This window comes from Buteo buteo, chromosome 6, assembly GCF_964188355.1.
Source record: "Buteo buteo chromosome 6, bButBut1.hap1.1, whole genome shotgun sequence".
NCBI classification, from domain to species: domain Eukaryota; kingdom Metazoa; phylum Chordata; class Aves; order Accipitriformes; family Accipitridae; genus Buteo; species Buteo buteo.
Window position 1 is genome coordinate 11,773,986 of NC_134176.1, and position 16,680 is coordinate 11,790,665.

At 36.9% G+C, this 16,680-nt stretch overlaps 1 protein-coding gene across 6 annotated transcripts in view; it reads left to right on the plus strand.

The window, feature by feature from the left end:
• Positions 1-16,554, plus strand: part of PPP1R13B (protein phosphatase 1 regulatory subunit 13B) — a 72,728-nt gene extending 56,174 nt beyond the window's left edge. For 3 of the 6 annotated variants that reach the window (XM_075029729.1, XM_075029723.1, XM_075029728.1), the window contains exons 8-18: positions 895-1,059; positions 1,894-2,074; positions 3,821-3,976; positions 7,280-7,449; positions 8,320-8,821; positions 9,376-10,142; positions 11,746-11,883; positions 11,966-12,099; positions 12,845-13,011; positions 13,924-14,123; positions 15,033-16,554. In XM_075029729.1, coding sequence (XP_074885830.1) covers positions 895-1,059; positions 1,894-2,074; positions 3,821-3,976; positions 7,280-7,449; positions 8,320-8,821; positions 9,376-10,142; positions 11,746-11,883; positions 11,966-12,099; positions 12,845-13,011; positions 13,924-14,123; positions 15,033-15,074 — 2,622 coding nt within the window. In that variant the 3' untranslated portion in view covers positions 15,075-16,554. The remainder of the gene's footprint in view (positions 1-894; positions 1,060-1,893; positions 2,075-3,820; positions 3,977-7,279; positions 7,450-8,319; positions 8,822-9,375; positions 10,143-11,745; positions 11,884-11,965; positions 12,100-12,844; positions 13,012-13,923; positions 14,124-15,032) is intronic. The other 3 variants (XM_075029724.1, XM_075029726.1, XM_075029727.1) reach the window with 3 other exon arrangements.
• The last annotated feature ends 126 nt before the right edge of the window (positions 16,555-16,680 follow it).

The following is a 16,680-nucleotide window of genomic DNA, read 5'->3' on the forward strand; positions in this document are numbered from 1 at the left end:
TGAATTAGGAGTAAGAGTTCTTTTTTGTTCTTTTTCCCCTTTCCCCATTTATACAAGGCATACCTGCCTTTTGAGTATTTCTAAGTGCAAAGATGCTCAGTAGATTAAGATTTCTCTGTTGTGCTTCACACTGATCCCATACATGTTTATCAAGACTTTAAATTTGCTTCAGGTTTTTTTTGCCTGTAACATTACCATGAAAATTGGAACAAAGAGACAATAATGTCAGAGTTATTGAAGGTATGAAAAAATGCTAATGGGAACTCAAGAGAAATAATTATAAAGACTGTCATGGTTGATTTAAACCATAAAGGTAATCCATCCCCTAATCTACTGGAAACCTGCTGTGAAGGTTTCAGTTTAATCCCCATGTAGAGAGGAAAATCTGTGCCCAGTCCCTGCACTAGCAGTTCAGTTAACCTCCCATCCAGACATAAGTTTCATGTGGAACTGGAAACAGAATCAGTAAAATCATTTCTGTTACAAGTTTTATATTACTTAGTTTTCACGGTAGTCAAACTGTCTTGGTTAAACATAACTTTTAACAAACATTTTCTATGACTTAATTTTTCATGGTGGAATTCAGTTCTGAAATGTCTTTATGCCTAATTCTTCAATCCATTTGCTATAAATGGGATGCAGTCTACATGTATTTGATAGGTATCCACTAGTTTATTAAGACATTCTTTTGCTATTCCTTTTTAAGAGTTGTTCGTGGTTGCAAATGCTAATCTGATAGGCTGTGTGGAAGCATAACGTCAGAGACATCAGAACAAGTTGCCGATCTAAGTTGCTTTGGTTTTTTTAACGCTGTATTAAAAACTAACTTGACAACAGACAGAATGAAGTAACTGTCCTAACAATTGCCTTTTTTTTTTTTTTTTTTTTTGGAAGATTCGTAACAGGCTTAACCAGGAGCAGAACTCCAAGCTTCAGCAGCAGAAAGAACTCTTAAACAAACGCAACATGGAGGTGGCTATGATGGACAAGCGAATCAATGAGCTGCGTGAACGACTATACAAGAAAAAAGTTGAGGCACGTCAAAAAGAAAACATTCCTGTAAGATAAACTGTTAAAAGGGCCACACTTCAGTTTATCAAGAGCCTATAAAAACTACATAGAATCTCACTTTTTCCCAGCTGAGTAATACAATTACATCTAAAGAACCTATTTAAAAGTAGCAGCCTTCTTAAAACTATTTTAAGGTTTTCCATAGATATCAGAAAACTCTTAGAATGTGTTTCCTTTTATTTTTCTTTATGGCACAGATCATACTATATTAAAAATTATAGTAGTTTATATTTCTAGGAAGGAAAGTGTGATTATGGGCTGTGATTCAAAGCATGAAAGCATAAAAAGTTTGGATTTTATTGGTTTCCAATATGGAAAATTGATAAAAATATAAATGGTCTTAATAGTTAGTCTTAATAGTAGTCTGGAACTTTGAAAAGAAATCCATTGCACAGCAGGCCATTTATCCAAGGACTAGAGAGATCAGCTCTGGATTTCCATATGTATTCCTAGCTGGTTGTATTGCTTTTAAAAAAACCCCATACATGGTTGATCATTTAAGAACTCATTTTAGTCCATTTGCCTAAGAAAGGCACAATGAAAGAGACCCTACACAGATAAAGGTTTCTGCAAGAAATGTATGTGCTCTGGCTGAGAAATTTAATTTTTGAGGTGTTGATTTTAGGGAATAAAATTTGTACTTTCTACTTTTTTTTTTTTTTTTTTTTTTTAATTGTAGAAGCATGGAGTATGTTAACTTAATTATTAAGGTGTCTTAGCTACAGTGCATGGTTCTAGATAATTAAATTTAGACCTGTTCGTGCATGAGTGCCTAGATTAAATGGAAGTTCACATTTCAATTTGTCCATTTGATTTTTTTAGTTGAATCGTATTAATGGAACTTCATCGCCCCAGTCATCCTTGAGTGCTTCAGGAAGGGTGGCAGCAGTAGGACCTTACATCCAAGTTCCAAGTGCTGGCACTTACTCTGTACCAGCAGATCCAGTTAAACCACAGTCTCTCACCATTGCTTCTAGCTCAACACATGGAAGATCAAAATCTGGTAAGCACTTAAGTATGGTGTTTATTAATACACATGATTTGGAAAGGAGTAATAAAGAAAAAGAGTAATCATAGGAGACCCAGTGTTGGCATAATCTCTGTAGTGGAAGAGGCAAGTTTTAGATGTCTTGATACTGTTCTGTGAATTGGACATCAGTCATTTGTTACGAGGCATTTTTCCCTCTTTCCATGAGTTTTTCTTAGGAGACTGAGTGTTTTCTTTGAAATTTTACTAGCTGGTACACTGCTAAAAGAGGCACATATTTCTTCACAGATTCTATATTCTGTCTTGAATAGCTTTTCAATTAGTTTGTGTGTTTGAATATAATAATGAAATCAACTTTGTGGCAAACTATATTATAAACAACTATTTACAGTATGTTGCTTTTTTGTCAAGTAAAACAAAGCTAGTGAACAAGTAAAAATAATACCACTTCTCAGAAGGAGACTAAATAGGAAAATAGAATAAAACTGTGGGAGCTTTTTGCTCCAACTGAGATAAGAGAAATTGTGGTGCTTGAAGCACTTCTGAAATGGAATAACTTTAGCATTGATGCTGTTTACTTGTTTCTGCCTTCATTAGTGAAGGAGCTACCCCTCCAGAGTACTCCCCAGAACTTGATGCCCCAAATTGGGTCCTATGTCTCCCATAATTAATAATTCAATTTACATTATAAAATAGATTTTTTTTTTTTTTTTAGTTTACACTGTAGACTGAAAGAAGCATGTCATGACACTTGTGCCTTAAGTTCTCATTCTGGCAAAACTTACCTCTCTGCTCACATCTTGGCAAAATCAGAATTCTTAAGAAATGGTTAGCTAGGAAAATGCACTTTATTTGTATTACATACAAATAAAAACACACAATCCCATGGGTCTGACCACAGGTCTTAGTTTACTTGGTCTTCTAGGAGAGATCTAAAAATGAGATAAGCAATGACCACTAGAGCAAAGCTGCTGCAATATTCACATATGTTCCAGTAATTAAAACTGAATACTCCAGCAAAGCTTGCAGCATGCTTCCAAATGGGGAGGAAGAGATGGAGGGAAGACAGTCTGAACCTCTCTGTAGGAAAGAATGACAGAAATGCCCCCACAAAAAAACAAGGTCAGGAAGTGAAACTATCCAAACAGAACTTAAAAAACCCCTGGTCTTTTCCATTGATACTAGTCATTTAACAATACCTTTAGTTTAATTCAAAGGCTGTACAAACCCCATTGCTGTGGTTTTATGGAAAAGTCTTAAGAATATGGAATGACTTAATCACAGGCTGAAGTGACAGATTTGCAACAGTTTTGTTTTCAGGCATGGATTTCTCTTCCACATTTGGGAAAGGACAGCTTATAACTTCTAAGTTCACCAACCAAAAATAATTCACTATTTTGTAAATACCAACCTCAGAAGATATACATACCCATTTTTAGACCTACCTCAGGAGGTTACAAGATCTCTGAATGATAACTTTTTGATTTTATAAAAGTAATTTAATTTATTCTATGTTAGGACTGACTTTATATCTCTGAATGCACTTGAGTAAAGTCCTATAAGATAGACTTATGTAAGGAGAAGCTTATATGGTCCCAGGAAGAAAAGAAATTGAGAATTTTTTTTTCAACTGTCATGCTTTTATTTCTCATTATCTGCGTGTTCCTGTTCTAATTTCTCCATTGTCATTGTTATAATTTTTCCACCACTTTTTTTCTTTCTTTTTCTGTGTAACTGGATCTGCCTTGGTGTGTCCGGTAGAGACAGACTGTGGGTGTGTGAAAAAATCTCCAGACACCTGGAAGGTTTCTGATTTAGACATAATAGTGGATCCTATTCTGTCACCTCCCACTTCTCTTCAGTCTGCTGTTCACAATGTCATCCGCCTGGCACCTACTCTCTTTGACACCCAGCACTGTGAGTCCATAGAAGATCTCTGGCTAGCTAAGAACTCAGTTTGTAATATGGTCATCTGAGCTCTTGCATACAGATGCATATTAAACAGCATCTTTAGAACTTGTGTTGTGGTCTGGCATGCAGAAGATGCTGTTGAAATGTAAAATTGTTGAGAAGTTGCTTTTCATCTTTGATGGAAACAGATTTGCAGCACATTCATCCCTGGAGTAATGGAGTAGTGTATGAGGGATGAGTTTTCTTCACTGAAAAACCTTGAAATTTTCTAATTGTTATTAGAAAATTCATGGTAATCACCAAAGCATGTTTTAGTAGATCTCAGATTAGATAGATGTATTACATACAGGTTTAGTTTGAGTTACTTCGTGGGGAAACTCTGAGTTTCCATGTTGCACTGGCCCCAGAGTTGGGATAAAAGCTCACTCTGGCCAAGTCAATGGCAAGAATCTTGCTGACTTCTATTGGAAAAAATGTTATACTTGGTTTGCACTTCCAGTTGCTATAGTCAGTATCCTGGATCCAGACCTACAAAAATTTTTAGGTAAAATCTGAGAAAATGCACAAAACTTTATGTCTGCATGTCATTGTCTTGTTTATGTAAATACAAAATGGACTGGTGGAAGCTGAAATACACTGGGTGTTAGGTAGTCTTACAAGCAGCAGACGAGAGGGTACATTTGGAGGAGAAAATGAAGCCAGTTGGCTGAAATGGCTATGGGGTGGTTGAGAGCAGGAGCTAGTGAGGGCTTGTCAGAAGGGCGTTGCCATCAGATGGGCAAGAGTGTTTGGGACCTGTTCAGTCTAACCAAAGATAGTAGAAGGTAGACACTGTTTGGCTGCCTCCTCTTAGCACCTGTCACGCAGGCTCTGGTGCCATACACTGCCGCTGCAGATTGCAACAGCAGCTTAGTTAAATGCATGAGATTCAGCTTGGGTTGTGGGAGTGCGTGAGAGGTGCCCTCATAAAAAATGCATGGTAGTTGGCAAGTCTGCCAGATTGTAATATGAAGGACATGAAGGTGGGAACAGTTACATTCTGACGTTTATGTAAGTAGAATGAAAAAGAGAAATTAGAGAGAGGAGAGGGAGTTTGAATTTACTTCCAGTCTGTTGTCTCAGAATCTGGGGATGAACATGCTAATATTTGGAATTCGAAGGATTACAAAAAGTTTTTCTATAACTGTCTTTCTAATAGAAGAGTGTAGGCGTGTATGTGCAGGTAAGATAATTAACTTCTTTGGGATTTTTGCTGTTGTTTCTGTAAGTGCTTTCTTAATACCTAAACTTATGGCAAAGATGCTTTCATGTTTAGTGTCAATCAGTTATAACACCTTTTACTGATCTTCAAAACAAAGTTTTACTGAACTATAACCTTACTGGAGTTATGGAATATCCTGTGTATTTTGTACAGTAAATGTTAATTCAATGCATACTTGGAAAATTTGCCATTATTTAGGGTCAGAGTCTTTAGACAGTCATCTCTTTTGGTCTTGCTCTTGATACCCAGACGATTAAAACCACAACCAAACAAAAACCCACAACATGTCCAGTTCTTGGATGTTACCAGTACTAAAGCTGGGCCTCATTACTTCCTGGCAGTTTGTAAGTGTGAAAAGTGATTTCTGGACCATGTAGTATATTCTCAGTGTAAAAATATGCAAGTGTTAACCCTATTTGAATGACCAACCACAAAAATACTCTTGCTCCAAAGTAATTATTTATCAGAATTCAAACACAGTTGATCTGAACTTGAAAGGTTAATACAATATAGTGTGTGTATTTATTGTGTGTGTATAATTAAGGAATGGTCTGCATGATTAGTACGGTACCTTAAATTCAGAGGTATGACTTTTTATTTTTTGCTCACTTAAAAGTGATATGATTTTAACAAGCCTATAAATAGGTTTATGAGCTAATGGAGAGAATTTGCACTCATATAGTAAAAACACTGGGTGATAATTGTCAAGAAATCTTTAGGTTGTCATTTTGGGGCGGGGGGGAGAAAAAGGATACTCAATAAAGAGGATAAGGCTTATGGATAGAAAGTAGAATGGTGATGTTAAATTCACTGTAATTAGAATGTTCCTATACAGTTTGTTCTTAGACTATCCGCTATAGTAGACAGAGAGGATGGTAAAGAATTCTAGAAGTAGCCTTGCTGATTCTGTTTCCTAGGGGCTTAAAACTGAAATGAAATGGGAAACTTTGCCATTAAATACCTGATTTTCATTTGATGTTGTCTTACTATGGGGTCCAGAAATCTCAGCAAATCTACACCCCCCCCTTCCATTTTAGCTGTTATCCTCTAATAAAGTTAGTTATGCATTACATGTCATCTTTACTGATCCCAAGTGCTCTGCTAAGGTAATTACAGGCAATAGGGAAGGCAAAATGGTCTCTGGTCTCTGTAGAGTAAGAGAATCTTTTAAAGGCAAATCAAAGCCTTAGGGTCTAACCAGGGATCTGGTTTAGTTATTATAAACCAGATCTCTAACTATCAGGCTATTTAAACTCTCTGGCTTACTTAGAGAACAGAAACTAAATAGTCTCACACAGTTAATAAAGGAACATATCAATGCATCTAGGACTTCATTAAGGATTTGTTGTCTCAGTTTATGTGCAGCTATGCATGATTTTTTGCATATGATGAAGATAAAAGCCCATGACTTTTATCTTGACACTGTGAGTTGAAGTTCTCAGCTGACTTTAGGAATTCCTTTAAAATTAAATCTCTGGGGCAATTCTAATCAGGGGACTATGTTGAGGAAAAACAAAAGGTAAGTTAACTGCTACTTCCAGCAAAGGAGTGTATGCTTTTGTTCCACCCTGTTGTTGAAAAGAGTTTTTACATCCTATTATGAATGAATGAATCTTGTAACCATAGTTTAAATTTGGAGGAAGTCCACTCAGAGCTTACGTATACTTAACATTTAGCGTAATTTGACAGTGTCTTTGGATAGTACCAAAAGAATTCTGTTGATGAAGTGTTTCTGTAAGGATTTTTGTTCTGAACTTGTTTGCCTTCTAACAGCAGAATATGCAATGCTCAAACCAAAATTTTAACCATCTTTTTCTATAGAAATTTTCAATACAATTTGAATGTCAATGGGTAATGAGCAGCATACTATATGCAGCGATTGGGCTTTCAGTATTGATTTATGAATCAAACATTGATAGTGACTTATCTCATTTCTGAAATCAAATTAATCCGTTGTAATCTAAGCTATTCCATTTCACATGTTGTTTTGCTTGTTTACAATGGTGGTGTGGATTATCTTAAATGTAGTATTTTTGTCTGTTTTCAAGCTAATGATGGAAATTGGCCAATACTTAAACAGAGCTCAACCCCTGTGGTAAAACCCCCTCAGATCTCCAACACAGACTGGAAAGAATCAAGCATGGATACTGCTTTAAAACAAGGAACTATATCCAGCCAGCCTTTGCCAACTTCAGTATTAGGAAGTACTGATAAGCTGGTGGGTTTCATATGTGATATATCTAAAGATCTGTTTTACTGAAATTATGAACCTTTGGCTTCCATAGCTAAACTCACTTCAGTTACACATTCAGTTTCCCTGCTGCTGATTATTTGAAAACTCATAATTACCTTTGTATTCCTCCTGTTCCTTTCTGTTCTTATCACATTACAATTTATAGGGGTTTTGGGTTTTTTTTTTTTTGTTTTTTTTTCAACTTCAGTAGTTCATATTCCTTCCTGTTCTTTTACATATCTGGTCTCCCCTTTTCTCTCCCATTGCTCCTCCTAATCATCCCCCCCACCTTCCTATTTTTCTAATTCAGTTCTTCATTGCTCTTTTTCCTGGTGTAGATTATCACTGTTTCAATGTGCTCTTTTTCTAACAAAAATATCACAAAGTCATTAAATCCATCGTTGAGTGCGTCCACTGGTGTTGTCTGTCTGCACTGTTGTTCTAGTACTTTATGAATTCTTTAAGACTGTAATCTTTAAAAAGTAAGGACCTTTTCTTTAAATAGTTTTGGTAAACTGTTATCACACTATATATTGTCAAATACATCACCAACTAGATACTGAGATCCAGAACCTAGAACAAGTTATTCAGGCTCTGACAGTATGCAAATAGTTTTGAATTCATATTAATGTATTATAGCTGAAGATGCCTTTAAACAGTGGCCTGTGTCTGATGTATGATGAGGACTTGTGATAAATTCAGGTAGAATCATATCTAGTGACTAAGGAACACAAATTGTTTATATTGACTCCTTTGCTGTCACACAAGATTATTAGTATGTTTTGTTGAGTGAGGAATATTCTTGCTCACAAATATTTAATTAAATGGTGTATACTATTTATTGTTCTTACATAGGGTCTTGACCTGGGGAAGGTGCCATCCACAGTTCCTGGTGTAAGCAAGCAGTTGCCTCAAAACTATGGGACCTATCCAAGTCCAGTTCCCTTAGGAACAGGTTCTACAAATTCTCTAGAAAGAAGGAAGGATGGCAGTCTGCCCAGACCTGGCACCAGTATAACAAATCGGCAAAGACCTGTTCCACTTCCGCCACCAAGCAATGTGCATCAGCCCAGTTCTTCACAACAGATTCAACAGAGAATTTCTGTACCTCCCAGCCCTACGTATCAACCTTCTGGTCCCCCCTTGTTTCCAGGAGGAGATGGCAGGCCTGAACTCCCTTTAACTGTGGCAATCAGACCTTTTCTAGCTGATAAAGGATCAAGACCTCAGTCTCCCAGAAAAGGGCCACAGACAGTTAACTCCAGTTCCATCTACTCAATGTATCTTCAGCAAGCAACACCACCAAAGAATTATCAACAAGCTGTATACAACACCTTAAATAAGTCGGTAAAAGCAGGTAGAATATATTTTGCTTTATTTTTTTCCTTTGAAATAGACTGTTAACATCTACTTATTGGGCTTAGTTTATTTTCTCTATCAGTTTGAAAAACTTGTCTAAATCTGTGAGAGGAGGAGAGATATTTTTATGTATGCAGCATGGGAGAAAAGTGATCCCATATATTTTTGGAGTGATAAATAAGTGTACATTAAATTACCTTTTATTTAAAACAAGAAACAATAGAACAATACAGTCTGGATACTGTCTACCAATACTTTCAGAAACAAGTGGAAAAAACAGTGTCTAGAGTTTTTCTCCTCTTACTGTTTCCTCATGAAAGAGGAAAAACATTCCAGGTGTTACTTGTAGCTTATAATTGTAAGAAGCATCACCATCACCAACAGGTGAGTATTTATTTCTGTTTTAATAGGTTCCAATATCTTTGATTTTTTTTTCCTTCCTGCATTAGTGTCAAACAAGTAGCAACAGAGACATATGCAGTTTATTTACAAATATTTTATTATGTAATTTGAGAACAGTTATTCACTGTTTTCCATCTCTCTTTTCTTCAGTTTATGGAAAACCTGTATTACAGTCTGGTTCGACTTCTCCCTCACCCTTGCCATTCCTTCATGGTTCTTTGCCTGCCCAGACTTCCTCACAGCCACAATCTCAGCCTCAGACTGAGGTCTCTGAAAAAGATCAAGAGCTGGAAAACGCTCCACCATCCAGTGAAAACAGCAATGTGGAAAACATTCCTCGTCCTCTCAGTCCTACTAAGCTCACACCTATTGTGCATTCACCCCTACGATATCAAAGCGATGCTGACCTTGAAGCTCTGAGAAGAAAACTGGCGAATGCTCCTAGGCCATTAAAGAAGCGTAGTTCTATCACTGAACCAGAAGGCCCAAGTGGACCAAATATACAAAAATTATTGTATCAGCGCTTTAATACTCTTGCTGGAGGAATAGAAAGTGCTCCTTTTTATCAGCCAAGCAATCCACAGGACTTCATAGGCATCTTAGCTGATGTTGATAATGGTAACACTAGTACCAATGGCAATATTGAAGAACCTATTTCTGTGCAACCTACAGTTCCTCTTCCTGATGAGCCACCCCCTTCGTCAGATGCCAATGATAATGAATTACCTTCTCCTGCTACTGAGGAACTGATAAGCACTGAAACCACAAATCAAACATCTGAGACAACTGAAGATAACAACAACAATCCTGCTATAGTTCCTTCTACTGAACAGTCATCCAGTCCCACGCCTGAAGTCAGTTCTCCAGTAGAAGATGAAGCTCCTTTGCCACCTGCTCTTCCTCCTCCACTCCCCCCAGTAAGTAACAAAGCAAAAAGACAATTTTGTGAACTACAGAATTTGCCGTGTGTTTAAGCATAACTGGAAGATGGTAAGCTTATGCTAAATGGTATGTTTGCACTTCAAGTTTCATGATAGTAAAAGAAAAGAAAACCAGGGGGGCTCCAAGGAGGATTCTGATGGATTAGTTTCTTTACTACTGAAGCTGTTTAATAAGGAAAATATGCATACAGGCAACAGGAGATTGTGTGTGTACTTTAGGCTGTAGAACTTCTTGGGGGATATACTCTTCTTGTAGAACTAATTCTGGAACCTGAGATTCCATGAAAAGTATTTTCTTCACTTCCTTGGGCCTACAAAGATAACTATTTGTATGAAACTAAGGGTAAGCTATGCCAGTGGGAAGCTATTTAATTTGCAAGCAAGCTGAAATAACTGTTCCGGGAGAAGTGCACTCCTTTTCCCCTCTCAGCAGAGATGCGAGACCAAGGCTAACACTAACAGCAACACAGCTGACTTGTTTTAGCAGAAATGTTTTTCTAATGGGCTTGTCGCATAATTTGAATTGCTTTCCAAGGCCTTCCTCCAGATGCACCAAAATCTTATGAATACTTGTCATTACCAAAATCTACAGCATATGGAGAATTGAAAATAGGCAGAAAACTGAGTTTTATTCTTAGTTGTTGATATGACTCACTTTAACATCAGTTTCAAAGAATATCTCCATTTTTTGATTCACGTAGGGACCTTGCGTTCCTCTGATAATTTGACAGCAGTGTGCACAGGGCCATGTAGGCATTTTCCATGAGCACAAGTGGCCCAGGATACTTCTGGGAGAATGGAATATGCTAGCAACAGATATTATTCATACTGAGAGAGGTTTATTTTCCAAACTGAAATAGCCATACTAAATAGGAGCATACATAAAAATGGATCTTACAGTACTAGAGACTAAAAGCATTCTATAAAGTCTGTAATTAATAATAGATCTTTTTTTTTCTGGAAAGTGACAAGGACACACGTGAATGATTTCAGAATATTCTCAAAACACATTTAAATGTGTTTCAGATCTTGAGAATGCTTCTGCTGATAACAACAGCTAGAATGTCATACAAAATAGCTTCACATTCTGTGCTTTTCTTTCCCACAGCAAAACTTGTAACTTGTCAGTACTGACCTACAGCAGGTACTTTTGCAAATTCAAGGCAAAAGATTCCTCTGAGTAGAGACTGATACTTAGGCTTAATTGTGTCATGCTTTCTAGTCTAAGGAAAAGTTTTGACAGTGTCTCAGACAATCCACCAGAAACACATTCATCTTATATTAGATAAAATTAAGATAGTGGTGCTCAAAAAACATTGACTTAAGTACTTCATTACTTGTACTCACTGCCTTTAATTTGAAGCTTCTGAATTATATTGGCATGCTTTTTCATTTTTGAACTGAAGAAGACATAGTAAGGTATCAAGCCTTTTATTTAGACGTTATAATAGAAACGTTTGCATAGTTCTAATTACCATTTAAGGAGGATGAGATTCTTAATCTAGTTTAGAAGTAACTGAATAATTTGTAATACTTACGCAACCTGAAATTATGCCTTCCAACCTTCATCTCTACTCAGACAAAACGTACCAACTTGAAGAAACCTAACTCGGAAAGAACAGGCCATGGTTTGAGAGTGAAGTTCAATCCACTAGCCCTCCTCCTAGATGCTTCTTTGGAGGGAGAATTTGATCTTGTACAACGAATCATATATGAGGTGAGCTTCTAAACAATGGCAACTTCTTTAAATATTTAGGGGAAAAAACCAGAAGTGCTGAACTATTTTATATTTTCAATAGGTTGATGATCCCAGTAAACCAAATGATGAAGGAATTACACCTTTGCATAATGCTGTGTGTGCTGGTCATCACCACATTGTGAAGTTCCTGCTTGATTTTGGTGTAAATGTAAATGCAGCAGATAGTGATGGGTGGTAAGTGTCAAGATTTTTAACTTCGTATCTGGGAGAAACACCATTTTGATGCTCATTCAAAATTTAGTCAAGACCCGTTTCCTGTTTTGGGAACAACTTCCTTCCCCTTTACCCCCAGCAAATGAGCACGTTGTAATTTCTAGGTGGTGATGAACTCAAATGCGAGGTTACACTGTGTTCAACTCATGTGCAAGCACACTTAAATCATAAAGTATACTACATTTTGGGTTTACTTGGTGGTATAGTTGCATTTCTTGTTCAGATGCTGAAATAATTAAACACTAAATAAAAAATGCCAAAAGTTAATTTGTGTAAGTTTCATCTCCACATAACCCACCACAGATTTTGGTGTTCTTGAAGGATCTAGCCTTACAGATAGATGTAGCACTTCTGAAGCATTTGGAGGGGATGTGAAACCTTGTTGTGCTGATCTGTTTCACCTCTCACCTTTGTTTTACCTTTCAAATGTCCTCATATTGGCAGCAAATACCCTTTTATACCCAGCAGTTTTGTAAGCTATGAAAATCGACATTTTTGCTAGCATCTCTTATAATGTTTGGCTTTACTGGAGTCAGGTAAATCCTGGAATCCACTCCAGTTGCTTGACAGGTTTTGGACAATGCATACATATACTATAATCATAAAAATTTCCTTTAAAAATAGGCTAAACTCTGTATTGCAAGACAAAATAGTTAGGATTCATGGAAGTTTGTTCTTTCAAGTGTATCTTTTTGCTTTATTTCAGGACACCCTTGCATTGTGCTGCTTCTTGCAATAGTGTTCATCTCTGTAAACTACTGGTTGAATCTGGGGCAGCTATTTTTGCTTCAACTATAAGTGATATAGAAACTGCTGCAGACAAGTGTGAAGAGATGGAAGAAGGTTATATTCAGTGTTCCCAGTTCTTGTACGGTAAGCTGTGACACTACTTCACAAACTTTTTTAGCTTTTCCAAAATTCATCCCTTTTGTGTGTCTGATCTGCATGAAACATCTGCTTAGGCCCCCAACTTGATAATACTGCCTGTCACCTACCTGTTCTTTCAAAATGCTAAAAACAGAATAGTCTTTTCATTATTACGTTGCTTATAGTCCTTCTGTTGAGTTACTTCCCAGGCTCCTTCTAATGTTACAGATTTTTAAAGTTTAATTTGGCTTAATTTCAAGGAAATGCTTCCATGGGGAGGTTTTGACAGTAACCATGAATTGTGAAGTATCTTGATAGAGATACTCCAACTTCCAGATGCCCAAATTTCTAGCAGGTCACATGAAGAAACATGTATACTTTATGAATAATTAACTTACAGAATGTACTTAGTTACTAAGACATATTTTGCAAGAAAAGTATCTTGATGGAGCAGACAAATCTTTAATTTACATCAGAGGATATAAGCTTCATTAAGGCTCTATATACTTGACATGGTGCAGATTTTCAAAAGCTTCAAGTGCTATTGTATAAGGCCTTCTGTAGAAAGCAGGCCTGTGAGAAAAATATAGCAGTTCTATAAAACTGCTTTGCTCAAACATTTGTAAAGCTATTTTTATCCTCATTTGAATAAAAGATTGTAAAGTTTCTATTGCATATGTAATAAGAGAGAAAAACCTCATGCTCTAAATTGGTTTAAAATACTCTGTAAATGTGGGTTTGTCATGCAGTTTAATTTCTGAAAGCATTTCATCATGGAAGTACTGAAAATTGTTCATGAAATTTTATTAATAATAATAAAGACTAATATTTGGGCCACAGTGTTCCATACTAAAAATCTCAAGAGGGAAGAATAGGATATTTTATCATCTAGTGTGTTCTCTAATTTGTTGTTAACAGGAGTGCAGGAGAAGTTGGGAGTGATGAATAAAGGAGTGGTGTATGCTCTGTGGGATTATGAAGCCCAGAATAATGACGAGTTGTCATTCCATGAAGGCGATGCCATTACTATTCTAAGACGCAAGGATGACAATGAAACAGAGTGGTGGTGGGCCCGCCTCAATGATAAAGAAGGCTACGTGCCTAAAAATCTTCTTGGGGTAAGCTCTTTTTGAGTTACCTTGTCCTTTCTATTTTCTACTTCCTCCTGAAGTGGAAACACAGGATGGGTCTTTGGCCAGAACCGCTCTGTGCGTCATCTGGATACACTGCTATGAAGTGGTGCAAGGCAGATTATCCGTATTCTCTCTGGCCTCTCTGTCATTGTAAACAAAAAGGAGCAGCTATGGCTAGGAGATTAGTGCTGGTTTTTATTTGGCAAGTTAGTGTATTTATTTAATATGGTTTATACTTTCATCTTTAGTAAGATTTTTTTCCCCTTGGCTAAAATACAGGGCTCCTATGTAAAGTGCAGTGGCTTTATTAGGCAGCTCGAAGCTTTGGCCCAGGAAGTTCTTTAGGAAGGTTTTTAATAACCTGGCTTAAGATAAGCAACATACAGATATGTACAAATCTAAAACAGGGAAGAGCCTTGAAGATGACAACCATAGGCAAGTTGTTTATGCTGCTCTCACTCAAATGGAACGCTGCTATCATGAGAGACCAGGAATGGAAGGCTACCATGTAGAGATACAGAGGACAAAATGCGTAAGAAAATCTTACAGAGCAGGAAATAAGCTCTCTGTAGACCTTGACAGGGAATTCTTGTACTCACATAAAAGCATCCTTTGGTCTAGTCTGGGATCTTGAGCTAAATGAATGAAGTCATTTTCAGAGCAGCATTTCTGCTGCTGTTGGCAGGAGTAAGTCAGACCTCAGCCTCCTGCTGCTTCTGGTTTAATTTTTCAGAAGTTACCCAAGAAAATGCTGTAGCTTAGAAAAACCTCACCCCCAAAACACTTCATCAGCCAGTTCTTGTTAACAAGTACCCCTTGGTTATAATTGAATTGATTTATATTTAACTTGGTATCAACCATGCAAAGCCTAATATTTTTATTCTGTTTTTACAGTTATATCCACGAATAAAACCCAGACAGCGAACCCTTGCTTGAATTCAGTTGTACAACAGTGCAATACCATGCTGGTAACTGGAAACTTAAAACATACACTGGAGCCATCATTTTTGATCATTTCACACAGAGAAATAAAACTATGATATTTAGTTTTAATGGTGCTTTCTCTTGTTAAATGGACAGCATCCACAATTTTCAAGATCTGCAGTTTGTAAATGAGGATCGTTTTTATGTGACCCACCACTGATGAGGAGAGTGATACCTCCACTACCTACAGTGTTGTGCCAACTATCGTCTAAAGCAGTGTTTTAAGTTAAAGTTCCATGGGAGGAGCTTTCTTGTGTTAAATGTTCAGAGGTGTCATTTCCAGAGTGCAGATACGCTGTCCAGTTTGCTCCAACCCCACAGTAACTGTCCCATGTCAGGATTCTGGATATTTTGTTCAATACCAGTGAATGTTGAGTTCTCATTACTAATCAACTCTTTGGGTTCTATGACACAAGATCGTCACCTATTACATGCATAATTAAGTAGTCACCAAAGCTTGATGAAGGCTAGGATTTTAAGTGGTAACATGCTATACACTTAAATCCTAGTCAGACAACCCCAACAAAAGCTTTACATAGTCTAGCATCTAGTATTATTTGCGTTTAGAATCAAGGTAGAGAACTAACAAAACAACAGTATTTGTACACTTCTCAAAATCCCTACACAATATTTCACTTGGTGTTTTATTTTCTTATTATTCAGCCTACAGCACCAGTGTTACCTCTACTAATATAAAGGTTCCCCTACTAACCACCTGGGCTTGTCCATCCTGGACAAAACAGTACCAAACTTGCAGCAGCTTAAGGGATTTGTACGTCTGCATGGATGAAAGTGCAATAGTTGAAAAGGGTAAGAGTCTGGTAAGGGTTATACTATGTAATTTGAAGTCTGCCTGAGTCAGTCTAAAAGAAAATATGAAGGACTGGATAGAAGTAGTAAGAGGGCTGCGTAGATGCTAAGTCAAGGAGAAGAAAGAAACAAGGTTTAGAGAAGGATTTAAGAAAGGCAGTATCTTATTTGAGGACAGTTTCTGTGGTTCTTGGCAGCCTACAGCTGTTGCCAAGGCAAGTTATGCAATAACCTATTCCACTACATTGTAGTTTCAAGCAAAAAAAATAAAAAAAAAAGCACTTCACTGGAATTTTAATTGTACATGATTTTATATACCAAAAGTATATTTTGAATTTCCCATTATAAGTTTTAGCTGTATTTCTTGTAATTTTCTCCCATTTAACAGTATGCAATTTGATTAATTCTTCATGTACAAGTTCTGTGTATAATTTATATATCCATTTCTGCAGTGCTGTAACTTGCTTTTACCACAGGTTAGCATTAACTGTATATATTGTGGTGAAAAGTGAAAGGGTATTATTGTTGAAGAATTTGCTACATGAACGTGATGATTTCAAGAGCCTATGATACACTAATTCAGAGAACATGTAAATGTGCACAATAAAGTACTGCTAAGGCATGGCTGCATTCTCCAGTATTTTTACATAGGTAGCCAAAGTAGACATGCCTTTGGTCATAGTCTATGTAAAGACTAATTCTAGCTTGCCGTGTTCTATCTGTTACTCAAGTTTCCTCACTGTTTCAC